Source organism: Apteryx mantelli, chromosome 2, assembly GCF_036417845.1.
Source record: "Apteryx mantelli isolate bAptMan1 chromosome 2, bAptMan1.hap1, whole genome shotgun sequence".
Lineage (NCBI taxonomy): Eukaryota > Metazoa > Chordata > Aves > Apterygiformes > Apterygidae > Apteryx > Apteryx mantelli.
In genome coordinates this window covers 19,402,115-19,429,857 of record NC_089979.1, presented here as the reverse complement: position 1 = coordinate 19,429,857, position 27,743 = coordinate 19,402,115, and the positions used below count along the sequence as shown (strand labels likewise).

The 27,743-nt window shown below is 38.8% G+C and overlaps 1 protein-coding gene across 1 annotated transcript in view; it reads right to left on the bottom strand.

Moving 5' to 3' along the window:
* Positions 1–484: 484 nt before the first annotated feature.
* The window catches only part of NUDCD1 (NudC domain containing 1), a 47,458-nt gene continuing 20,199 nt past the window's right edge, over positions 485–27,743 (bottom strand). The window contains 5 exon segments of the mRNA XM_067290237.1: positions 485–3,487; positions 6,935–7,094; positions 17,017–17,142; positions 20,961–21,105; positions 27,304–27,511. Coding sequence (XP_067146338.1) covers positions 3,195–3,487; positions 6,935–7,094; positions 17,017–17,142; positions 20,961–21,105; positions 27,304–27,511 — 932 coding nt within the window. The 3' untranslated portion in view covers positions 485–3,194.

The following is a 27,743-nucleotide window of genomic DNA, read 5'->3' as shown; positions in this document are numbered from 1 at the left end:
AACCCCTTCCCTTTCTCCTTCACCCTCCCCCACAAAAAATACCTTTAGAGGTTGATGGAGGGGGAGCAGAAGGAAGCATTGATCTCTGCTTCTTCCATTGAAAAGTGTCTGTAAAGATCATTTGGGCGTTGCATTCAACACAGACAGGATTAAAGGTTGCAATGGGCACATTAACACAAGAATACACCTGAATACATATCAACCTCCTCCAGTAATTACATTTTAAATTCGTATGTTGGCAGATATGCGACATGAGAGAAAAAAATGACTGTACAAGGGTTTTGAGAGCAATGAACAAGGAGTGCAATAGTGCAAGTCTTGGTAACAGACATTACATTGCAGTGCAGGCACCCATCAGAACTTGGTCCTAATGCAAAATACTCCTTAACATATCAAGTCTTATTTTCAGGAGTTTCTTGTTTCTAATTTTCTGTTTTGTTTCAGTAGTATGTGAAAGATGCATGTTTGAAATGAACAAAAATCCTTTTAAGTAATTACAAAAATCTTTATTAATAAAATTTAACATTTTTTCCATTGTTTTTGAGCTTGTAGAAGAATACATGATACATTCCAAATAGGCAGTCAGCCAGGAAAAACACTGAAAAAGAATGTTTGAAATAAATAATGTAAATGTGTAATAGTCAAATAGTTTCTTAGAAATTCTGTAAATGGATCTCAGTTGATTGGCACCTCTCAGGAAGTAGTGTCTTAAAATGTAAGATTTCAAGAGGTAGAATCCTAGAAAAATCAGGCTATGGTTTTCAGAAAACCACCCCTTTTAAATATCCACTTAATATTCCATATTCTTTGTATGAGCCTGCATTAAAATGCTAATGATAGTAAATGTCTCCTGGTGGCCTGCAGCCATTTAATTATAGTAGCTTGCTGCACAACGGCATGCATGGTTCCTCAAGGCAACAAGTCTTTTAAATACAGTGTTCTTAACTCATACAGAAAGGAAGAATAAAGCAGATTATCTGCCATATCCTTTATGGATACAGCACCATTGCCAATAGATGAGCAACACAGAACAAGGGATGAACCTTTTCCCAATGTTCAGTTGTACCTGTGAGCAAACATGGACTCCTTTGAATCAGACACATATTTGGGCAGAATCTTTTTCCTCACTGTGTATTATAACACAGCCTCTGAAGAGCTGACCATTTTATTTGACTTTATTTGATCCGTTCCAGAAGAGTACAGAAGTCTGTTTCTAGATATCTATTCCACAGCAAGCAAGATTTGACAAACAACAGCTGAAATTTTCATCCATCCTGAAGCTTCCTGTGACAGATATAAGGTGACAAAAGCATGTTGCCTATGAATCTCTCATTCCCTCTTCCATCCTCCATTCCCCAAAACCCATTACTTGTTCTTCACTCTGTGTTCCCAATGGATGAATTTCAGGTAACTAAGTAATATTCATATAAAACTCAATGCACTTTATGCTGCAAAGTAATTAACTGCATAAAATCTTTTCTAAAGGACTGCTGCACGAATTCTACCATCTTGTTTGACATTATTTTTTTCAACAATGAAAATTTAGAAGCAAAATACTCATGAAACAGTAACACTTTCATTGAGTCTTTTTTAAAAAGCATCTTCAAGACAGTTTTTAAAAAAATAGAATAAGGATGAAGGTTTAGGGCTCAAGTCTGTTTTAATTTATGTAGGTAAGAATAAGGAAATCTTATAATGGATATACAATATAATACTGGTGTCAGGAAGAGGAAAATCAGGCTCCTTGAAGTGCTTTTTTTTGTTGCTGTTGTTGCTGGCAAGCTGTCTCCCTCTTAAATTCTCAGTATCCTGTTCAGTCATTGCACTGATATAGGTTTGGAGAACTTACAGGAAAGCCAAAGCAGTCACATGTAAAAACCTCATAGTCCACAAAAAGGAACATATCTTTTCCTCTCCATAGATTTTCACTGAGGTCTGAAATATTGAAAAAAGAGGCAAACTACTAAGCCACTCATTGTATGTGTCTGTTTCAGTACTCTGGTACCACAGATCATAGCAGCTTTCCAGTAGCATGCAATATATTGGTTAGAGATTCTTTGCTGTGGAGTTGTAAACAAAAATTAAAAAAACAGTGCAACTGTCACAACTGACCCTTTTTTGGTTTAACTGTATTAACATTGTCACTTTAAAGTAGGAAACAATCTCCAGATACAATTTTTCAACAAATTAACCTTGCCTGTTTGTTAAACAGAAGCTTTAGAGCATCCTCGTGGTCAGTGCACTCTTACTTTGCAAACATACCACGTTTGGTTTGTGCATCAGGGACAGAATAGCTAAGTAGTAATGCATTTATGGTGGTATCTAAGGCAGAAGCAGCACTTGATAAGTTGCACATCTCAGGTTAAGATACAGGTGCATTTTCCATTAGTCATTTTCTAGCTGTAAATTAGTCACTTAAGATTAAGTACAACCTGAGATGAAAATGACAACTGAGATTATAACTAGACCTTGACCTGTACTGCTCAATATATAATCACTAGATATACATTCACTCTTACTTTTGCTTTAAGGAAGAGTTATGAAAAGCTATTACAGTGTTTCTTAAAATACAAACAGATTTCACTGCAAGCATGAGTAAGTCACAGATCAATAATCAAAAATGTGCATATACAACGTAATTATTCCACTTGAATCCAACACCTGCATAAGAAATGTAATATTCCATTCATATTCCATTCAATATCCTTGAATATTGAAATATTCAATCATTTTTGACCAACTGCATTTGAATTTGGAAGTTTTTCTTTATGATATACTGTCTTTACTTTGCACATTACATGCTTGTAATTCAAGGCTTTATTTCCTTATCTGACTACTTCCTTCAGAGGTAAACAGTGGCAATTAGAAACAGAAATCATTTCTCAAAATTCAGAAGTGTGGCAAATACAATTATTTGGAAAAGAGCAATGCATAAATCTATTCACCTATGCAGTATCAGCCTCTGACAATAGCTTTAAGAAAGCTGATAGCATGGAGACTTTTTTTGTCTCTGAAAAACTCTAAAAGCTTAGTTCAGTGATAGCAAAGTTGAAAAGCTTTCTAATGAAAAATTTTGATTCCCCTGTAAAATGTTACGTTTCCTTTTATACTTCAGCATGAACTTCTCAGATAATTTACCTAGTTACCTCTTCTACCAACTGTGAACACAAACTACAACAGCATATACCAAATAATTAATTTCCAGTGTTTACTTTTATTAAAAACAAGGTTTTTGTTGTGAGAACAAATAATCTCTCATTTGTAGCCTGAAAGCCTAAGATAGGATCATTGGCTTCCAGGGTCGCTACTAGCTGCTTAGCAACCTGCCCCACTTGTCTTCCCTCCTTCCTGTTGTAGAGAACCGTGGACAGAGGAGTCGGCTGGCGATAGATGAAAACTCGCCGCAAGCACTCGCAAAGAGCAGCATAGGAATAATTTGGGGCACAAGCCATGAACTTCTTGTCTTGCTTTGATGCTTGGACATAACCTGCATAGCCCCAAAAGACACACAGAAACAGAGAGAAGCAATATAATGGTTTCAATAGCACTTCTAACCACTATGTCAAAATCAAGCTTAGCTTCAAAAATAATAAACAATTAGTTAAAAAAAGAAAGAAATATATGTTAAAGAAATATATGCTGGCATTCAAATAAGCCAGTAGTTTTGGGGGTTATGCTTTAACCAACAGAATACCAATATACAAACTCATCTGTATACCTTCCTAACTGGTGTTTTTAATGCATATGTATGTATAGCTAGGTACAGGATCTCTACCTAGGACGTGTCCTCCTTACAAGGTCTTCTGTTTTCTCAGTGGGGATCATTAGGCATGGAGATGCATCCTGGCCCAGTATTAGTAGATTAAGCAGAATAACTCTCTTCTTCCCCTGTCAGACCCCAGTTTGTAATTACATTAACACTTTCAGATTTCTGGGTCTATCTAATTTTGAACACAGACACTATAAACTTGTCTTCTGTTTAGAACTGACTGAAACAAATATGAGCTACTCTTCAACTCACTGTAATTTTTGGTAATATTCACTGAGAAGGAAGGTTTTTTTTTTTCCTTTATAGAACTCAGTTAAGAAACAGACTTCTTTCAAACTGATATCCTCTCACACTTCTGTGAACAGACTTGAGACACAATCTTCACAAAGTGATCTACCACCTTTCCAAAAGGAGTTTAGCTTCACTTCCATTGAACAATGCATGACAATAGCTATCATTGAAAGATAGCATCTCTAATAATAGCAGGTATGCTGGAGTTCACCTTTTTCAGCCATCCTTCTTTGCCAGTATCACTATAGGGTAGAGGTCAAAATACCTTGATACCTCAGCTGTGAATTTTCATGCCTTAAGATGAGTTTGTTTTAACAATAATCCTAAACTTCCTAAATTTGCAAATGTATGTTACTGTCCTCAACATAGGATTTGTATACAAATCTCTAACACCACTTGACAGTTTTCATTGGTAAACAATTAGTAAATATATAGCTGGATAATCAATTGACAGAATTGCTCTACTGGGAAACATCAGACCAGCCAGGAAAATTTTTGAAGTTCAAGTTCATTAATTTAATTCTTATATCTAAACACTAGCACAGACAAGAAAAGCTGGATTTAAATACAGTCTTCCCAGTGAAGACGCTTTTGAACCAGGGGACTTGTATTTAAGTAGGATTTCCCACACAGAAAATCATGGGTTATTTATTTTTTAAAAACAAATCTAAAAACCACCACTGTCCCTCTATTTTTCCGGTCTATAGACCACAATTTTTGGGTCCATGTTAGCAGCAGGGAACTTATAGCAGAACATACCCAGACTGATAAGTACTCAGTGAAAGATGTTCCTTCGATAAGCCGTGGTAAGAAGGGACAAGATCAAGTATTGCTCCTTCAATCAGCAGCAAATCATTAGAAGCTACCTGTAAGCAGCCAAAGGTCCATCCAAAACCAATCACTTTTTTCAAGAGAAAGTTGTCAGGACAGATATATGGAACAAAAAACTTGGTCCCAAATAATAACTTTTCAGTCATCTTTGTACTGCTTGTCAAAAACTAATCCCAAAAGTACAGAGAGACAGGGAAACAGGGCTAACTAGTATTGTTTTGATCAATATAATGAACATTGTAAGCTTTGAAAAATTAGCTTTTTAATCTAGAAAATATGTTTATTACTCATTTTCATTACTCATTTTTATTACTAGCTCTAGCAAAGTTTTTCTAAATTCTGTTGTAGATAAACGAGCTAATGACGTGCATCACCTCTGGCAAATAAAAGGTGAACTAGATTAGTACAGAAGTGTAAACTTCACTATAATACTGTAAAATGATAATACAGTTAGGAGAAAGAAGTGGAAGAATAACGCTTGTTTTATCACCATAGGTAAAAAAAAGCTCAAAGATATCAATTTCCTTCCTGTTATTTTCAAAATAACAGAAATACATTCTTAAAACAGTACTACAAAGTCAGCAAAGAAACTTGAAACTAATAAATTGAAAAAGACATCTTAGTCCTTGTCCTCCATTTCTTCCACAGAATTATGAAATTTGAAATAGGTAAACAAAGAGCAAATTAAAAAATTCATCTTTCTTTATTAGAGAACCTTGTCAAGATACTTCCAGCTTAATTTGACCTTAAATTAAAATAACAGGCTGTAAAAAAATAACTCATATACAAAACAGAACAGATAGCAAAAACAAGAATAGAACAAAACCAATTATGTGTTATGGCAACCTATGCAAGCTCTATAAAACAGCTAATAATTTCCTTTTTATTTTGGATGCAGGTTAACTGCTGTTGGTGCAGTCAAACAATTTTATTTGGAGGAGGGAGGCAATAAATTGTCACTCTCATGGTATTATTAAAGATAGGTCCAAAGAGCACCTTAAGAACAGGAAGACTATAGTTGTTACAGTAGAAGTATATTCTGCACTTGATTAATTTCAGGAAAACTTATTTATCTGTCTCTTAGTTAATTGATACAACACTGGGCTATGTGGACCATTCTGCTTGAACTGATATGGCCATTCATTCCTTGAATCTGTATTTTTCAAAGAAAAAGGTCAAAAAGCTCAAAAAGGTCAAAAAGGTTTTTCCAAATTTTTCTGCTTCTGAGCCTCAGGATTCTGCTACCAACAGTGGCTAAAAACAAAGTCCCAGACCTAAGTGCAAGAACAGACCAATAACTGTAAGAGCACCTGCTCTTCACAATCATATTTTCTACATTTCTGCCAGACTAACTTCAGAACAGGGACTTCTTGAGGCAGAGGTGGGATCATTATGCTCTTAAACAATTTTTCCTTTTTTTACTTTTTTAATCCACTTTTCCCGTCCACAAAGTTTTGTGGCAGAGGGTTCCACAGCTTAACTACACATATATGAAGCATTTCTTTTAGTTTCTCTTCAACCTATTATGTACTAGCATCATTTCATACCCCTAGCTCTTATAACATAAGAGACAATAAACAAACATTTCCAAACCTTCAGGCTTGCCACGTGGGTAAATGAGGTAGGAAATTTCCAGAAGTCACTTATTAAAATATCATAAGCCTTTAAACACCTAGACCTGTCATCAGTGAACTGTAACTGTTTTCCTGATGATTTCTGTGCAAGTGTTTAGGTGTTGACTGTGCTCTTAAGAATCTTCAGATAGCTTACTTATCTAAGGAACTCTCCCTTTTTACTGTGCAGGACTGTGCTTGCATCCTGTATGTAGTCTGAAAAGGCTTATTTTGCTCTCCAGGCATAAACATCCATTATCTTTCATGTTCTAATATTTCTAAAAATTAAGCTAGCATTCTGTTATCAACAAAAGTATAGTACCTTTCAATTCAAATTTAATTAAATGGAGTATCAACAGAAGCCAAACTAAGAGTAACCAAGCAGAAAAGCCTCAGACAGAGAAGTGTGACACAGAAGTTAATTTCATACCTAAAGCATTAAAAGTTGCAATGTGTTCCCACATGTTCTGTGGTTGGTCAGAGTGGGGCTGCCAGAGGAGAGCGTCAACATCATGCCTCAGACAGAAGCAAGGCATTTCTTTAGGATCCACAACAACTGAGAAAAGATACTGGTTGCTTCCAAGATTAATCTAAAAATAAAACAAAAAAATAGAAAATACTGATTCAAAGCATACATAGCAGATTCTGTCACATGCTGTCCAAATTGCATCTTCTTTTTCAACTGCTTAATGCTTGTTAGTTGATAAAATATTAGAAGGCATTATGCTATATCAGATTGATCAACAGCTCAATAGGTAGCTAATGCAGCCCAAACATGCAATTTAGTTTCTTGGCATAATATTTAGGGAAATGTTATGTCCATTACACAAACAAATGGGGATATGGGGTTTGCATACAAATGGTTGTCTAGGATAGAGGATCCTAACCTACACGTTACAATGTTAGGAAAAGATTCTCTCAGTTTAACTAATCATGAGTGTTGTTCTTCTCCTGCAGTGCTAACAGGGAAGGAAATACTGTTCCTGTACAGAAAAAGTTGGGAAGCATGGGGATATGGTTTAGTCAGAATACTTAAATTTTGAAATTTCAATAATTTTTATTTACTCACAATCTAATAATTACACTGAATTTCAGATCAGCACTCTATTCATTGGACACATCTAGATGACCAAAACCATTCAATAACCACCTGTATTCAACAGAATAATTTACCACATGAGTATGGCAAGACAGACTTATCCTGCTATCCTGCAGTGAAAGGATAAACAATAAAACAGCATATCTTTTGAGTTTGTTATTGAAGTTCTTCTAAAGGAAGTTAATACCAGTGCTCTTATGTAGTAGTATGACCAGTAAATGCTCAAAGAGGAAACAGCAACCTGTTCCCTCAAGGTCTCTCAAGGAGGAGTGCTCAGGAATTGCGTTTGCACGCAGATCAGATCTAAATTTACCAGATGAACAACTACATTTGCACTATTTTTTAAAGCCAGAAACTATATCTACAATAGCAACTTCTGGTATTATGCCCCAATATACACAGTACAATGTGTTACTTCTTTATGTGGGTTTCAGATATTGACATTTATAGACTAATAAGTCTCTAACAATTGTCACAGCACTCTTTTTATATGCTGTCATTGTGCAAATGTAAAAGGATGGGGTCTGTCTTGAAGACCTTAATTTAATCTCAACATAAGGTCCAGTGGACAGAAACAACAGTTATTGAGACCCAGAGATTTATTTACTGAAGATTACAGAGTCTGTGGCAGAACTAAGAAAATTATTTCAGATGATTAAGTCCAATGCCTCAACTCCAAAACAGCCTTATTACTAGTATTTCCTCTGCTACTGCTCAAGAGGCAGACAAACTTCACTTGCTGTAATGGCTATGAAAGTAGTGACGTAATCCTCCCATTAGGGCCAGCTGCAATCAAGAAATGAGCATTACTAATTTTCAAGCAAATAAGAGGCAAAGAAACTCTAGCAAAGATGATGCCAAGAGCTCCATGAATAAGGTGCCTTATGGAAACTAAGTCAGGAAGCAGGAGGAAGCTACTGTATTGTTACAGTGTTCTGAGCAAAATGCAGAGTACAAATGCAAAATCCTAGTCCCTTAAACTCTGCAACATTTGCCAAAGGCAGAAAATCAGCAGGAGAGACGGCATTGATAGAGGTAAGTGGAATGGACATCTCTGAGGAGCAAATAAATAGGCTGAATAAGGGGGAAACAACCTGAGAAAGGGAATGAGTTTGTACTTCTCACACATTACATCTTCCTTATTGTGATTTTTACAATACAGGACTAGATGAGAGAAATGAGTCCTAAGAAAAGAATCAAAGAAGTCAGAGTGGCCTTCCGAGTCCAGAGGCAGCAAGAAAGAAAATGTGAAAGTCCTCACACGAAAACCTTTATTGATTAGCACTAAAGAAAGTGTTAAAAAAATTAATGCATTTTTTCAATATATTTACAAATAATTTGTTCTAGCTGCTGTTCATGTACAAATATTCAGAAGAGAAATGTATGGAAGAGCATCATTCTGTAATTAGATTAAGCATTTACAGTGAGTCTTCATGTGCTTCTACTTTGTAGGGATCTATTACATGTTTTAGGACAAGCTATTCACTTCAGTTTGTCACTCATTCTCTCAACTCCTAGGTAACAAAAGCAAGTTGTTCCTGGAGCATCCATGTTAATGAAGCTTGGTTTCCTACAGACTGGAGTTATATTTCCCCAAGTTCCTCTTCCCCAAAACTCCTTTCAGACTTCAGCTCTTCCCCTTTCATTTTTGAGCTCTCTCCTATAATCCCTAACTGCTTTGCTGAGTATATGGTAGTACAGTCTATGACTAGTCCTGAGCTTTGGCTGTGCTTACAGGCCAAACAGCAGCTACCTTTTAGACTAGATGCAGAGTTACAAACAGAGGCACTAGTACAGGTCTCCCCTCTTTCTTATTGCTGTGTTTCAAATGACTGACAGAAATTAAGTATCTTTGAGACCAATAATATACAGAACTCTTCTTATCCACATCTCACTTTATTAGGCATCAGCCTTTAAGAGGGTTGGACTCTGAGGAATCGACTCTTATGAATCTTCTTTTAACTGGGGAAGTAGTTTCAGAGTTGGAGAATGAAAAAACTGCACAAGTATTTATGATATCTCAATAAAATCCCAACAAAATCCTACCAGCAATCATCATTTTCAGCCAGAGGCACAGTATTACATTAATTTACATATAATAAGTAGTAAGTCTTATAGCACAGAGCATTGAGTCATTTGTAGGTGTTTCAACAGCAGCTAAATAGCATTTAGGAGTCAAGCACCTAGTTAGTATTTTTTAAAATCTGTATCTAGTAAAGCATACATCAAAATTCAAAATAATTTATTTTCTTTGAGAGATACCATGTCAGAAAAGCAATACTTTTTTAAACTTCAAGGTTTTGGTTTTATTGAAAATAAACATGTAATTAAGTAAAAATAATATATTCAATTTAAATCTACATTTGTTCTAAACAGTGACATGCTATTATACATAGGATAATTATAATGTCATTTTACTCAGCTGCTGTTAATCTCTATATCTGAAAGTTTTAAACATAGACTAAAGGAATTAAGTTTTTTTCCTAGGTTTCAATAAGCTTGTGGAATATACAGAGAAATATTTTAAGTGTACAACATTCCAGCAAAGTATTTCAGAACTTTGATTACTTTTTTCTGCCAGGTGTAATTGGCACTGTTTTGAAAATCCAATAAGTGACATTTAAATTGGGTTAGATATCTCATATTTTAGCTTTGAAAATGACATGAGACTGAGTAATTGGTGATTTCACAAGCAACAGACATACAGACAGACAGTCCAAACAGGAAGTGTATTTTTTTGCAACATGCTTGTCCAAACATGAGAAGCTCAACTGGAATAAAGAACCATTCAAATCTGAAGCAGTAACTTAGGCCAAAGTATCCAGAACAAGACAAGCCCTTGAGGAAGGCCTTGCCTCTTCTCTTGTCTATCACCACTAGACTGAGCATCTCCACTCCAACGGACATGAAGGAATATGTGACATGCCTCCCACATTCCCATAGCTCAGATAAAAGTATGATATAGTTCACAGAGTGGCAGTTTTAGTTAACAGAAGTCATTCTGGCACCTCCTGAGAAGGCAGCCTCATGCTTCTGTATCGTGCATATGAATACGGGAAGAGCAGTGTTACACGTCACCTAGAAGAGCTAGGAGAAAATGAAGTGAAGCTCTTTTGCTGTGTTTCCATAATCCACCTATCAACCAGAAATTTCTCCTCCCACAAATCTCAAGTGCTTGCTGAAATTACCTACTGAAATTAGCTACTCAAATACCTAGGTGCATCTAGTGCATTGCTCATTTTCTCCTTGATCCACAATCTCTGGGCGTGCTCTCTTCCATCTAGAAAACAAGCAGCCCCTCTTCCTGTAAGCCATTTCAATTTTGCAAAACATTCAGGTGTCTGGGTCTTCCCTTTGCATGCACTCAGCAACGCTTTATACTTCAGATATCTTTCAGCAATCATCCAACCACTAAATTTTGCCAGTTCTGTCACCCATGCCTGTCACTGGTTTTAACAGGATGCTTCACACAAAACTCAACATATGGTAGTATACAAATTAGTTGCCGTAATACAGAGGATAAATTTCATATTGTAAATGCTATTGCAAGCAGTGCCAAAAACTACATAGTGTTTTTAACTAGTCCATACTTCACCTGGCAAAGCTTCTCCCCTTGACAGCAAAAAAAAAAAGTGCAGTCCATCCTCCATCTCATCATCATTAACCTATCTTAAAGAATGGGTACAAAGCTAATAATTCTCTAGAGAAGAAGCTGAATTACTGTGCCTGAGCTAGATATGACAAATGACAATTTTACCACACACAGGAACAGCAGACTACAGCAATATATTTGATGAAGATTGTTAGCTGTCAATCCAATTTATTTCAGCTAGATCACTGCCTTTGAAATATGCTAGAAAATGTCAAGGAAAGTAGAATCAAGTCTCTTTACAGAACAGATATCATTAATGTTTTATATCCTTAAATTATAACTCAGGGTGGGAAATGTTCTTATTTAAATATTTCATGATCTTCAATTCAATAGAATTCAGGACAAGTTTCACAAAGTCCTCTTCAAAGTAAGAGCAAAAAGACATATACAACTGTATATTTATGACAACACCTCACTTTAGAAAGATGAAAAGCTGTGTTGGCTGCACCTCTGAAGAAATTCTGATAGGCTGCTGAATTGCTAACAGAAAAACAATTTGAGAAAAATAACTAAATTAACATGAAAATATACTGCTGTATGGTGAAAAAAAACACCGAAACACTCATGTTCCTACATCCTTCAAGGGAAAAAAAACAAAACAAAACAACCCCCCCCCCCCCAAAAAAAAAAACAAACCAAAACCCAAAACAGAATCACAGAATAGACTGAGGTTGGAAGGTATTTCAGGGGATTGTCCAGTCCTACCTCCCTGCTCAGAACAGGTTATACATGCATTAAAATTTTCCACCTACTGTAATTCTCTTTTCACTTTCACACTTTTGGCTTATTTTTATTCCAGTCATTTTTTAAAGAGCTCTTTACAGTCACTAGACTATACTATCTACTAGACAACACTATACTCGAGATACATCTACCAGCAGAAGGTTAGACAAGTTATTCAGGTCTTTATCCAGAGTAGTCTTGAAAACTTCTGCGGATGGAGACTACACAACCTTGCTAAGTAACCTATTCCACACTACAGTCATGGTATGAAAGTATTTTCTTATATTCAGTCTGAACCTCTTGTTTCAACTTATTCCCACTTTCTCTTGTCCTTTCACCATGTGTCACTGAACAGCTGGGCTCCATCTTTCTGATGATCTCCTCATAGGTACTGGAAGGTTATTAGGTCCCCACTAAGACCCCTAAGCATGCTTTTTTTTTTTTTTTTTTTTAAAGGCTTAGTGAAGGAATGAAAGAAAACCACACTTCCTCTATATAAAGATGAGATAAACAAGTTAGTGGGAGCTGATTTAATAGCTCACTGTTAGCAAAAGGAAGATATCTCAACCTTGTAGTTTCCCAATTAGTATGCTTAAAGTACAAACCAGACCAGTGCAAATGAAAGGAAGGACAGGATTATGTACATCTGGGAGAAGGAAAAGGTTTTCCCATTTTCACCCTAAAGAAGAAACACTGCTCAGCAGTTTGCGATATGAGACTTCAAACATTAAAATGGTCAGTAATTTATTGAACTGAGTTGCTGTAAAATGCTCTCCTTTCCATCTTATCATAGATTTTATTTTCTGATAAATCTTGCCTATCATGCTGTATCCACAAGACAGAAGACTTTCTCGATGAAGCATGCTAGCTTTTAAAATTAGTCTCTTTTCTTTGCCAGTACATGCATATTCTTATCTTTTTCACCAAAGCCAATTTATTCCTTTCTTTCCAGAAGTTAGAGATGGTTATTTGTTGTAATTAAAATAACAACTGTTTTACTTCCTTGATGATATGGCCATACAGCATCTCCCATGTTAGCTAGTAACTAAAGACCTTGTCCCACTAATGACAAAAACTCTCCTGTGAGACACTTCATTGAAGCAGCACAAAATGTCTACTTCTGAAACGTGCATTCTGTACCAATTTGAACAAACATAGCAGGTACAAACACCTATATGGTAAATATGTACCTAGCTCATTTTGATCTTGCTTGAGCTCAGACCTGATGGCAAATTACCACTTTGGGATGACAAAGGATTAGGAATGAAAGACCCCAACATTCTTCTAAGGTTATCTGAAGTCCACTGAAAAAATGAAAAATATCCATTTCTGAACTGCTACACTGAAAATTACAACAGGTATTTTTCCTTCTAGTTTATATTTGGTCTTTTTACATTTAAAAGGCGGGCTCCAGCAACTCATAAGAACTCTGAAATAAAAAGCAATTACCTTTGACTGGGACTGATTAAATGCCAAAGGCTAAGAATTTTATCTGTCTTCCAAACTCATGCACATTTTCAATGACTAGAAATAAGATTACTTTTATAATAGACAAAAAAATGAAATCAAGAAAAATTCCTTCTGTGGGGAAAAAAGGCAATGAAGATGACATTACAAACTCTTTCATTCCAACTAAATAACCCTTTGAATCCATCTAAGTTAAGACTATGGTCTGGAATTTTCCAGTGAAACTCTTATAAAAAATATGCAAAATGTGAGGTTAAAAAAAAAAAAACTTTCGAAGAATTTCTTTATGTTCTAAAATTGTCAAAAAATTTTGAGATGAGGACTTTTCCCAGTTTACTTTACAAAGTGAGTTTAAAAGGATCAATGGAATTTCTTCAGTTTTATAAATAAAAAAGTTTGAGATTTCACTTAATCTTAGTTTAGCATTTCTAGAAATCCTGGTGAATCCTTTCTCACTCTGCTCTAATTCAGAATAAGTTCAGAATCGAGTTCAGTTCAAATTCTCTTTTAAATAAATATTTCTGTTCACATAATAGAATTTTTGCATTCAAAATAATCATACGAGAGATGCTCCAGCCCCTTTATCATAGTCATGGCCCTTTGCCAAACTCCCTCCAGTAGGTCCATGTCTCGCTTGTACTGGGGAGCCCAGCACTGGACACAGCACGCCAGGTGTGCTCTCAGCAGTGCTGAGTAGAGGGGAAGGATCATCATCCTTGATCCGCTGGTAATGCTCTGTCTAATGCAGCCCAGGATGCCTTTGGCCATCTTTGCCACAAGGGCACATTGAGGGCTCATGTTGGGCTTCTTGTCCACCAGAACACCCAGGTCTTTCTCTGCGAAGATGCTCTCCATCCGGTTGGCCCCCTGCATGTACTGGTGCAAGAGGTAATTCCTCTCCAGGTGCAAGACTTTGCAATTCCCTTTGTTGAACTTCATGACGTTCTTCTCTGCCCGTTTCTCCAGTCTGTCAAAGTCCCTCCCAACAGCAGCGCAACTATCTGGTGTCTCAGCCACTTCCCCCAGTTTTGGGTCATCTGCAAATTTGTCAAAGGTGCATTCAGTCCCACTGTCCAGATCATTAACAAAGAAGTTAAAGAGTAATGGTCCCGGTATCAACCCCTATAGAACACCACTAGTGACTGGCCTCCACCTGGACTTCGTGATGCTGATCACAATCTCCTGAGCCCAGCAGTTCAGCCACTTTTCAATCCACCTCACCGACCACTTACCTAGAACACACTTCATCAGCTTGTCTAAGAGGATGCTACAGGAGACAGGATCAAAAGTCTTACGAAAGTCAAGGTGAACAACATCCACTCCTCTCCTCTCATCCACCAAGCCAGTCATCTCATCAGAGGAGGCTAACAGGTTGATTAAACACAATTTCCCCTTTAGAAGTCCATGCTGACTACTCCCACCTTCTTGTCCTTCATATGTTTGGAAGTGTCTTCCACAATCAGTTGCTCCACCACCTTTCCATGGATCAAGCAGAGGCTGACCAGGCCTGCAGTTCTCCAGATCCTCCTTCTCACCCTTCCTGAAGATAGGGCTTGACACTTCCTTTCTTCTAGACCTCTGGAACCTCTCCCAGTCACCATCACCTTTCAAGATCATCAGGACTGGCTTGGCACTCAGTTGGCTCCCACAGAGCTAATGGGAGCATCCTTGTCAGGGCCCAGGGACTTGCGCAGGTCCAGCATGTTTAAGTGTTCCCTAACCTGAGCCTTCTCCACCCAGGGCAAGTCTTCATTGCTCCAGACTTCCCCTCTGGTCTCAGGGGCCTGGGATTCCTGAAGGCCAGTCTTCTCGGTGAAGACTCAAGTGAAGAAGGTATTCAGGACCTCTGCCCTCTTCTGTGTCCTCTGTTACCAGGGCCCCTGCCCCAGGTTCACGTTTTCTCTAGTTGCTTATGCTGCCCCTTTGCTGCTTACACCTTTCTTGTTGCATTTCACGTTCCTTCCCAATTTCAACTCCAGGTGGGTTTTAGCTTTCCTAACCCCCTTCCTGTATGTGTGTCTATATTCTTCCTGGGTCACATGTCCCTGCTTCCACCTCTTGTACACTTCTTTTTCATGTTTGAGTTTAGTCAGGAGCTCCTTGCTCATCCATGCAGGCCTCCTGCTGCCTTTGTTTGATTTCCTGCTAGTTGGATTGGACTGTTCTTGAGCTTGGAGGAGATGATCCTTGAATATCAACCAGCTATCCTGGACCCCACCTCCCTCCATGGCCATATCCCATGGAATTCTTCCAAGCAGATCCCTCAACAGGCCAAAGTCTGCTCTCCTGAAGTCCAGGGTTGTGATTCTGCTCTTTGCCCTGCTCTCCTTGCAGGATCCTGAGCTCCACCACCTCAAGGCCACTGCAGCCAAGGCTGCCCTTGATTTTCACATCACCAAGTCCTTCCTTGTTTTTAAGTATGAAGTTCAGCAGAGTGTCTCACCTTGTCAGCTCCTTGATCATCAGTGCTAGGAAGTTCTCATCAGGGCAATCCATAAACCGCCTGGACTGCTTGTGCCCTGCAGTGTTGTCCCTCAGCAGGTATCAAGGTGGCTGAAGTCCCCCATGAGAATCATTCAAGGGCAGGACAAGCCTTTGCAGCCTCTCCATGACATCCCCAATGTGAGCTCCAGCAAGCAGCAAACTTTCCTAGATGGCTGGTCAGGTTGGCAGACAGGGGGCCTCCATCCCCTGCAGCAGGGAGTCTCCCACTACTAACACTTGCTGCTTCCTCCTGGTGCTCCTGTGTAGAAGAGGCTCAGCTGACACAGATGCTCTGTTTGAGTGTTCCCAGCTCCTCAACAGCTACAAGGGGAGTGAACCTATATAAAGTTGCAAGTTTTCTAGTGGAGCAGGAGCCCTCTTCCTGGTGCCAGATGTCATCAGCTTCCAGTCTTCACCACTGTGAGAGTTTCAACTTTCTGACTCAGTAGGCACTGACTCTGCCTGTCCTCTACTACTGTTGCAGGTTCAGGCGCCTGAAGCTGCAGAGTCTCAGAGAAGACCCGGTCCATGTCTTTCTCATCCTCTCTGGTGCTGCGCACCTCCTGCAGGCAAAAAGACCATCAGCCCCAGCCTCACTGAGAAGCCCCAGGCACTCCTTGCAGCCCGAGACTTGCACAACTGCGTCTTCCTTCTAAAGCTCCATCTGGGTCGAAGCCTCTGATATTGCAGGGACAGCTGCTCCAATGGCTGCTGGGAACCATGCCTGTGGCGTGTTGCCACCATAGCTGAGGACATGTGTGATGTTATTGGGCCCTTCTTTGCACCCTTCCGTGAGAACTGCTGTGCAAACTGCCATGTCTCTTGGCTGCCTCTGGGAGCTGTGCTGAAATACCTTTGCCTTTCTGAATGGCTCACTTGTGAAAGTATTTAAAATTTTTTTGTTTTAAATCAAGATAAAAGCCTTATTTTACATTAAAACAATACTGAGGGATATATATATTGGTTGATAATTTATGCTGTTACTGCAATTTTTACATTATAGAAGAAATTTACATAGTTTCAAGAATTTGCAGGGTTCTGATAAAATAATTCCACTTTCATATTTCAAAAATTTTGTAGCACTTACTACATGAGTAATTTTCAAGGTATCACCATCAAATCTGCACAAACTTGCACTGTCTTCAAGGAAGGCATCACACTCTTCTAATTCTTGTGCATTACAAGGTGGGTTTTCCTTGTCTGGGTTTGGATTCTGAAACAAAAAGACAATGAAATACACTGAAAATCCAAACTACTCAAAATACATATATCAATCCCTTTTCATAACAAAAAAAAGTTCAATAGAACAGTAAGAGTGACAATGGTAATCAGTTGCATATCCTTTTATACTTAAAGATCAAAACTATTATGTACTTATCTTAAACAAATACAACCATTTCTCTTGTGAGGGACAGCATGGGTGCTAGGTACAATAAAATCCATTTCAGTTTAAAGAAAGGAACATAAGCCAGGAGAACATGGACAACAGATTGCCTTATACGAGTAGAAAGAGCAGCTGATCCTCAAAACCTACACAGGTCAAGAAAATTTACATAAAAATAAGTTTCTTACAGATTGCCATTGGAAGTGCTAGAAAAAAATGGACTCATTCACTGTATAAGTAGCTCTAAATACATTCCTCCTTTTAGCTTTACTAATAATCACTTAAAATTAATAATGTTTGCATATTTCTCAATGCTCTCAAAACAAGAAAAAAGTGCCCCTGTATTTTGACATTCTAAAAGCCAAAGAAAGGAAAAACATCACTATTACTAATAATTTGAGATCAAGACATAACACCACCGTATGGAGAAACAGCTTATCTAAAGGAGATGTCACAAGCAGAAATAATTTTCAAAACAAGCAAGTTATGCTATATTTTGGTATATTTAATAAACCAATTTCATGGTAATGGAAAGGGAGGTTTATTTAACAGAAGGCAAAAGTGTTCTCCTCCTTTATCCCTTATGAATTAATGGTGCTTCCTGCATAAAAGAATTAAGACATCATCTTGACAACTAATATAATCTGAAAGTTGAGGTCAATGCATGAAAGTTGAGTCCTGCATGAGGAAAGATAAGACAGGGCACTAAGATTCAACTGGTCTGGCAGGGAGGAGTTCTTCAGTTCATATACTCATTTCTTCATCCATTTCAACTCTGATTATTAGTAACTTTTATTTTGGTTCAGTCCACAAACTAAAGTAAACACAGGACAGAACTTTTAAACACTAAGACAATTTAAGTTCAAAAAAATACAGTCTTGAAGAGATAACATGCCCTATATATGACCAAATTCCCCCCCCCCAAAAAAAAACCAAAAAAACCCCCAACCCACCAAACCAGGAAAGGTTAAGTGACATACACTGTAGGCTAATGCACAAGACTTAAAAACAGGGTGCTTGTGTTTTGGGAGCTAGACTTTGGGGCTCATCTGTCCTCTATCAAGCATTCTTGATGGCCTCTGGTTTACTGGGAGGAAAAGAACCACTACCATCACACAAACAGAATCACATTTAACCTTCACTGATACCACATAAACTTCTTCCAAGACTTTGCTAAAAACATTCAGACTCCATAAGTCAAAATATTGCATGAAGTCCCACATAGTCAAATTTGTGTTAAAAGGAGTTATTTAAAACTTATTATTAGAAAACAATTTTGCCTGGGGCATTTGAGTTTGTTTCTACTATAAAATGCACTTCAGGATAAAGACTGACGGATCAGAATAAGCCATTTTATGTATCAGAAAAAACTACATTTACACAATTAGTATTTTTAAATTATTTGAAAATTATTTTCAAGACAGTGGCACTGATCTAGTTGGAAAGTAAAATACTAAAATTATGGCTAGTTTATGTCTTTTCAAGTTTCACTTGCAAAAAACATTTCTCAAAGGCTGAATCACTTGTTTGTAAATATACGGATTTAAAATTCCTCTCTCACTTAAAATTTATAAGCTTAATTTATACTATTGACAGGGATATCCCAATACTGACCTATAAACAAACACAAACCTTCCATCAACCACAGAGTTCAGCTCAAAAAATTAAATGAAGTGGTTTAATATAATGATTTGTTGGGTTGTTTAAAAAAAAAAAAAAAAAAACTTCCAGGTAAACAGCATTACCTTAAGCATTTGAGAACATCAAAAAGAATCCATGCTTCTATTATATACATGTAGATAAAGTTCCAGTATAATAAAATATTATAAATGAACAGTTGCCAAGGCGTAGATTTATTCAGATGCTCATTATTGCACACAGGCTTAAAAGTTGGGTGGGGGAGAAGGAGGGAGAAAGCAGTATCTGAGTTGCAAAAGCAACTCAGAAAGGCAATTCGAAGTTATTAATGAAACTGTTCAAAACATGTACTACAATACCTTGCCTACAGATTGGCGGTGAGGGGAAAATCAATTTGATCACTGAACAGAATTTATTTTAATAACACTTCTTTCAGCTTCATTCAAAAAGTAATAACACAAAGCTAATAAATCAAGATCCATAGGGAGTCACACTTTACAAGGTTTTAGACGAGATACCACTTTCTAATTAAACTAAAAGGGGAAGCATCAGGCAAGCAGCAGTTTAAAATAGCATTTTATTTTGTTTTAAATGAAGGCTCCCTGGATAATAAAAATGCCAGAAAGTTCATGAGTCATGCTTACGTTTTCTTAAATTTTCCTTTAAAAAAGATCTCATTTACACTCACACTCGATATAAGCCAAGTACAGTATCCCCAAGAAGGCAATAGAAAAATATCTCTAACTTACTGATAAACAACCTTTAAAACTCACTGCTTCCAATTTCAGTGCAACTTTATCATTTGTACTAGGTCAAACACATCCTCCCAAAGGATACAGTCAAAACATTGGCTCAGAGATTCTACTAACTACAGTGACCAGAAAATAATAGGTAAAATTAGCAGTTCACCCCATGCAAAAATATTTCAGTTTATAACCATTAAAACAGACTTAAAAAATAGTTAGAGTACATGTACCCATCAGCACTTACTTCCTACTATTGCTGAAATTGGCATAGGTGCAAGTACTACTGGAATACCATGTTTAGATTTATGTTCACAGTTTATGAAAATCCAAGATTCAGGAGAGAGCCAAGAGAATAAGAGGATTGGAAATCATACTAAATAATGAGAGATTGAGGAATTCAATCTGTGTACCATAACAAAAAGAAGATCAAGGGTGAATCCTAGTGGTTGTTTCTGTATTTGTAAATGGAGAGCAGCAATGTAAATAAATGTTGCAGACAAAAGAAGAAAAAAACCCCACACATAAAAAGATCCATTGCTTGGAGACAAGAGAGGAAAAAAAAAAAATCAGAATCAAAACAAGTCGCTCCATGAAGTTAGCCAATGGCAGACTTTTAACAAAGGTTGTGGAGTACTCCCAGTAACATATACTTATTTTCTTTTAGAACAAGATTAAACAATCTTCTAAAACATCTGGCTGACATTCTTAGGACTTACAGACCTTAAAGAGATAACATTTTCACAGGAGCCCGTTTTGACCTAAGAGGCTATTAACCAAATTTCAGAACTGAATTTGTATCTTGGTTAGCAGTTTGACAGTCAAGTGTTTAGGTTTAAGGGATTTGGGTAATTCTTTTGTTTGCTTTTGTTATTCTTTCTGATGCACAATTTTGCTTTACCAAAAGGTATCACAAAAAACAGACATCCTTCAAAATTACTTAAATCGACTGTTTGAAAACTGTCACATCTTAAGTGATGGGAATGAAATTTATTTTCAACATTTAATCAGACTTTTGTTGCACAGACACTATCATCTAAGCTCAATTCAGTTGCTCATGAAGATTTTATTACAGTTCAAAGTTTATTCACAACTCTCTAGTGCTATTATTGTTTGTCAACAATTTCAGTTAAAAAGGAATGTAGTGTTAGTATTCCAAATAGCACATGAACTGAAGAGCTATGTCATGTCAATGAAGTGCGAGTTAGAATATCAAGAAAAGACAACACTCAAATCTGCAAGAAGTCTGAACTTTCAACTTCTCACCATTACTTCAGAGGTAAGATGCATCAGGCATTCAGCTACTGCAGAGCGTTGGGAAGATTCCATAATGAATTCCCCTCTTGTGTCACCAACTATTAGTTCTGGCCACTGGGGTCCCTCACTTTTCTTAATTAGAGAAATTTCCAAGCTAAAACGCAAACAGGAGATGGAAGAAAAGTAAATGAAAATCTTGCATCATTTTTTCAAGACGACAGTCAAAAGTTCTAAAGGTAATTTGAACACTTCTCTCCAAGCTGAATTACTAACAAAAACCACATAACAGCAACTATTAGGATTTAATTTACAAAATAAACTGTTGTAAAGGAAAATATTCTAAAGAAAATCATATCAAGGACAAGTGATTTCTAAAAGCCTAAACACAAGAAAAATGTATTCATGTAAGAGTTCTCAGCGTTTTCAATTTAAATGAGGTTTCATCTGAAGTAGTTATTAAAATATTTTAATTAATGTAAAAAATCACCTGTTAAGAAACATATTCAAAGACACACTCAGTTTCACTACAATGGTTTATTTGAAACCTATTAAGTACTTAATGAAATGGCTACTTCAGTGTGCACTTTGTACAACATCTAGGACAAAAATATTTGTGTTTGATACACCTCAAAAATACTGCAATACAGTTAGTTACCTACACTGTACCCCTAAAGTTATATTTCAGAAGGGGTTTAATTTCTGCAACCTGTAGAAAAGAGAATTTAAAAATAAAACACATTTAACTGTTAAAAACAACAACAACAACAACAAAAATAGGGACTTTTAACCTGATGTGCCAATACAGCAATTCCTGGTAATTACTGCATTAGACCTACATATGTGTGGAACAATGTAGTGAGAGTAAAATTCATTAAATACACTTTTCACAGAATCACAGAATCACTGAGGTTGGAAGGGACCTCTGGAGATCATCTAGTCCAACCCCCCTGCTCAAGCAGGGTCACCTAGAGCACATTGCACAGGATTGCATCCAGGCGCGTTTTGAATATCTCCAGAGAAGGAGACTCCACCACCTCTCTGGGCAACCTGTTCCAGCGCTCTGTCACCCTCACAGTGAAGAAGTTTTTCCTCATGTTAAGATGGAAGTGTCTGTGTTTCAGTTTGTGCCCATTGCCTCGCGTCCTGTCGCTCGGCACCACTGAAAAGAGTCTGGTCCCATCCTCTCGGCACCCTCCCTTCAGATACTTGTACACGTTGATAAGATCTCCTCTCAGCCTTTTCTTCTCCAGGCTAAACAGGCCCAGCTCTCTCAGCCTTTCCTCATAAGAGAGATGCTCCAGTCCCCTAATCATCTTTGTAGCCCTTCACTGGACTTGCTCCAGTAGTGCCACATCCCTCTTGGACTGGGGAGCCCAGAACTGGACACAGTACTCCAGATGTGGCCTCACCAGGGCTGAGTAGAGGGGGAGGATCACCTCCCTCGACCTGCTGGCAACACTCTTCCTGATGCACCCCAGGATACCATTGGCCTTCTTGGCCACAAGGGCACATTGCTGCCTCATGCTTAACTTGGTGTCCACCAGCACTCCCAGGTCCTTCTCCGCAGAGCTGCTTTCCAGCAGGTCAACCCCCAACCTGTACTGCTGCATGGGGTTATTCCTCCCCAGGTGCAGGACCCTGCACTTGCCTTTGTTGAAATTCATGAGGTTCCTCTCCGCCCACCTCTCCAGCCTGTCCAAGTCTCTCTGAATGGCAGCACAGCCCTCTGGCATATCAGCCACTCCTCCCAGTTTTGTATCGTCAGCAAACTTGCTGAGGGTGCACTCTGTCCCTTCATCCAGGTCATTGATGAAGAAGTTGAACAAGACTGGACCCAGTACTGACCCCTGGGGGACACCGCTAGCTACAGGCCTCCAACTAGACTCTGTGCCACTGATCACAACTCTCTGAGCTCTGCCATTCAGCCAGTTCTCAATCCACCTCACTGTCCACACATCCAGCCCACACTTCCTGAGCTTCCCTATGAGGATGTTATGGGAGACAGTGTCGAAAGCCTTGCTGAAGTCAAGGTAGACAACATCCACTGCTCTCGCCTCATCTACCCAGCCAGTCATTCCATCCTAGAAGGCTATCAGATTGGTTAGGCATGATTTCCCCTTGGTGAAGCCATGCTGACTACTCCTGATCACCTTCTTGTCCTCCACATGCTTGGAGATGGCCTCCAGGATGAGCTGCTCCATCACCTTTCCAGGGATGGAGGTGAGGCTGACTGGCCTGTAGTTCCCTGGGTCCTCCTTCTTGCCCTTTTTGAAGACTGGGCTGACATTGGCTTTCTTCCAGTCCTCAGGCACCTCTCCTGTCCTCCATGACCTTTCAAAGATGATGGAGAGTGGCTTAGCAATAATGTCCGCCAGCTCCCTCAGCACTCGTGGGTGCATCCCATCAGGGCCCATGGATTTGTGGGTGTCAAGTTTGCTTAAATGATCCCTAACCCACTCCTCCTCCACCAAGGGAAAGTCTTCCTTCCTCCAGACTTTCTCTCTTGCCTCCAGGGTCTGGGGTTCCTGAGGGCTGGCCTGAGCAGTAAAGACTGAAGCAAAGAAGGCATTCAGTAACTCTGCCTTCTCTGCATCCTTTGTCACCAGGGCACCCACCCCATTCAGCAAAGGGCCCACATTTTCCCTAGTCTTCCTCTTGCTACTGATGTATTTGAAGAAGCTCTTCTTGCTGTCCTTGACATCTCTAGGCAGTTTTAATTCCAAATGGGCCTTAGCCTTCCTCATCGCATCCCTGCATACTCTGACAACGTTCCTATATTCCTCCCAAGTGGCCTGTCCCCCTTTCCACTTTCTGTAGACTTCCTTCTTCTGGTTGAGTTTTGCCAGGAGCTCCTTGCTCATCCATGCAGGTCTCCTGCCTCCTTTGCTTGACTTCCTACTCATAAGGATGCACCGCTCTTGAGCCTGGAGGAAGTGATGTTTGAATATTAACCAGCTCTCTTGAACACCCCTTCCTTCTAGGGCCCTCACCCATGGGATTCCTCCAAGTAGGTCCCTGAAGAGGACAAAGTTTGCTCTCCTGAAGTCCAGGGCTGCAATCCTACTTGGTGCCCTGCTGCCTCCTCGCAGGATCCTGAACTCCACCATCTCATGGTCACTGCAGCCAAGGCTGCCCCCGACCTTCACATCTTCCACCAGTCCTTCTTTGTTTGTTAGTACGAGGTCCAGCAGCACACCTCTCCTTGTTGGCTCCTCCACCACCTGTGTCAAGAAGTTGTCACCAATGCTCTGCAGGAACCTCTAGGACTGTTTGTGCCTAGCTGTGTTGTCTTTCCAGCAGATATCGGGGTGGTTGAAGTCCCCCATGAGAACCAGGGCCTGGGATCGTGAGGCTACTTCCAGCTGTCTGTAGAAGGCCTCATCGACTTCCTCATCCTGATCAGGTGGCCTGTAGTAAACACCCACAACAGTGTCACCTCTGTTAGCCTGCCCTTTGATCCTTACCCATAAGCTCTCGACTCGCTCTTCATCCACCCCTAGGCACAGCTCAATACATTCCAGTTGCTCTCTCACAGAAAGAGCAACTCCACCACCTCACTTTCCTGGCCTGTCTTTCCTAAAAAGCACGTAGCCATCCATGACAGCACTCCAGTCATGCGAGCTATCCCACCATGTCTCTGTAATGGCAATGAGATCATGGCCCTGCGACCGCACACAGATCTCTAGTTCTTCCTGTTTGTTCCCCAAGCTGCGTGCATTGGTGTACAGGCATTTCAGGGAGGTGATCGAGCATGCAGGTTTCCCAGGAGGGGTAAAAGAGGGTCCTCCATAGCCACATCCCATGCGCACTTCCCTGGCTGCATTCACCTGTTGGAGGCATCCCGACTTGAGCTGTCTTTTGCCAACTATCCTGTCACTATAACTCTCCCCTTCCCCCATCTTTCCTAGTTTAAAGCCCTCCTTACCAGGCTGGCCAACCTGTTGGCAAAGACCCGCGTGCCCCGCCTCGTGAGGTGGATCCCATCTCTTGCCATCAGTTGTCGATCTTCAAACAGGGTCCCGTGGTCGTAGAAACCAAAACCCTGTTGCCAACACCAGCGGCGCAGCCAGTCATTAACCTGGAAAGTCTGTCTCCTCCTCCTCTCATCCATCCCCCTCACTGGCAGGATTGAGGAGAAGATGACCTGGGCTCCCAGACCCTTGACCACCATCCCCAGAGCTCTGAAATCCTGCTTGATGGTCATTGTGCATTTCTAAAAAGTCTCCAGTTTCTCAAGGTTTGCTTTTTCAAGTGAATCAGCACAAATATCTCCTACAGCTTAAAAAGGGTACTAAAGGTAGCCAATTAAAAAGGTTAACTTTTCAACCTGTAACCCAATATGGCCTCCATTAAAATTAAAAACAAAAAAACAACAAAAAAAGAAATTTAATACTATAACAAACAAAGAAAAACAACTATCTAAGTTCATTCTTATTAAACTATGATTCACACATATTACAAGGAGAATACCTGAAGATTCTGGATAACTCTATCTTGCAGTAAGATTATATATAACAATATTTGATAGCTGCGCACCTGTGCACAAATCCCAGCTTGAAATTCTGAGAGCTCTGTATGAGACTTGCAGATAAGTGATGCATACTCCTTGGTTAAATACACAAGGCACTAACAGAGTCTAAAATGTATGAACTTTCCAAAGTCCAGGAGGTAATTGAGATGTGAACACCAAGCTCCTAAACAGAAAACGTTTAGCTTCTGTTTCTGGACTTTCAACACCCATCCCTGCCCCCCCAACCAAACCAAACCAAACCAAACCACTAGTATAACTGACAAGAGAAGCTGCAAAAATTCTAAAGTATTTTTACAAAATAATACAGGCTTAGGGTAAAAAAAAGATGAACAAGATTATTAAGTGTGGAGTAACTACTTGTTCTTCGCAGTGTGCACATGGCATTTCATTCTTCAGAACTGAAGTCTTCCTTTGAACCACTTAGCTGGCACTTCAGTTCTAGCAGTCCTGGCCAAGTAGCACAGTAGGAAGTGCAGCTGCGAAAGACAAGCAGAAGCTTCTGAACCGCCTCTTAAGTAGCAGGATCAAGAGCAATATGTTTAGAAGCATTATATATAAGCAATCAACTCTCTCAGTTTAGTGCTACAAGATAGGACTAAACGGTGCATATAAGTGACCACTGCACCTTTTAATTGCAGCAAAGAAACTGGCTTATGACATGAGCTTTCAGCTTCAAGTCTCAAACAGAAAACTCTGAAGGGTACATTATCTAGTTGAGGTCTACAGCATGTTAAGTTCACACAGAATTATTTTGTATCATGTACATGAATGAGAAAAATAATAAGAAATGTATAAATCAAACCACACTGAAGAATTTCTCTGTTACACTAGTAGAAAACCAAAAACTTCTGTTTGTGGAAAGCAGAAGTAGAAGAGAAACGATTAACACAAACAACAGGGTAGAAATCAGGCTAATCAGTCCTAAAATTTCAGGAACAAACAAACAAAACCACCATCGAAATGATTAAGCTTACTTTGCTTATAAAGCCATTTTTTTATATTTCGATACCCATTTTTTCCTGAATATCTGGAAAAAATAAAGCTTTTCTTTAGCGCTTCAAAATAGCTAATGTTTTCATTTTTATGACCTAGACTGAATTTATCCCCAAATTTTCATCACTGTATCATAAACTGTCTTTATCAAAGGCACCTAGTGGTTTACCTATTCACTTTTGTACCATGACCAACTAGAAGTGCATGGACAAGATTCTTCTCAGAGAATAAAAGCAGGTAGTCTATACGCATGCATGGGGACTAACCTCCAGTATCTCATACTACCAATTATTATTTTAGAAAGGCAATGGAAAATTTTATAAAACCACGTTAAGCTCTGGCTACCAATACATGTAGGCAAAACACATGAAAACAGTATGAGAAGGTTAACATTAAAAAACTGCAGTGTTAGGATACATTGGTAAGAACTCTGCTTCAGAGCTCAGCAACAGGCAGTCTTGCATTTGCTCATCAGATATAGATATAGTTGTCAGTACACACATAGGTATACCCAATGCCTTTTCATTCTAAATAAGAGTTAAAATAAATTAAAAGAATTAGTATTTTGAAAGGATGTTCTCTGTTGAGAAAATAGCTGGCCACATAGCTCATAAGCAAGTAACTGTAAAAGGGAATTACTTTTACAATTAGCCAAAGAAACAATATGGTAAATCACGACTGCTGTTCTCTTATCCTTGTAAGGAGGGATGTAGGGTCTAGTATTAAATGAGTCCATTCCCAGAGAGGCCAGAAGTCAAGAGATACGGTGACCTTTTAATTTTCAAATCAATTCCTGTCAGTAGTAAAAGTAAAAACCATATACGACACCTTTTGTTCTCTCTAATTATCCATGTGCAGCTTTCATAGTCCACAGATGAGTAGAGTCTTCCTTCCATCAAAGGAGGCTGGTCTTTCAGTGTAACACATATGTTGTCAGGGGAAAACTGTACTTTTATGTCATCCTTAATGATATCTTGAGGAATATGAACTGTTACTGTCAAGTCATCTTCAGTCTGTTGCCAGTAATAGAGAGGGTCTACAACAGGAAACATACGGAAAAACACAAAGCAGATTACAAATACTGTCCTGGATTCTACAGCACGCAGTGCTGGGAGATACGGGGAAGTCTGGAGAAGAACAGAAATTAACTCTGAACAATTTGCATAACAGTTACTCTGACTATATAATGGAGAAATGATTTTTTAGCAATCAAGTTAATTGATGTCCACACAAGTGATACTAATTTCCACACTCAAATATGCAGAGTA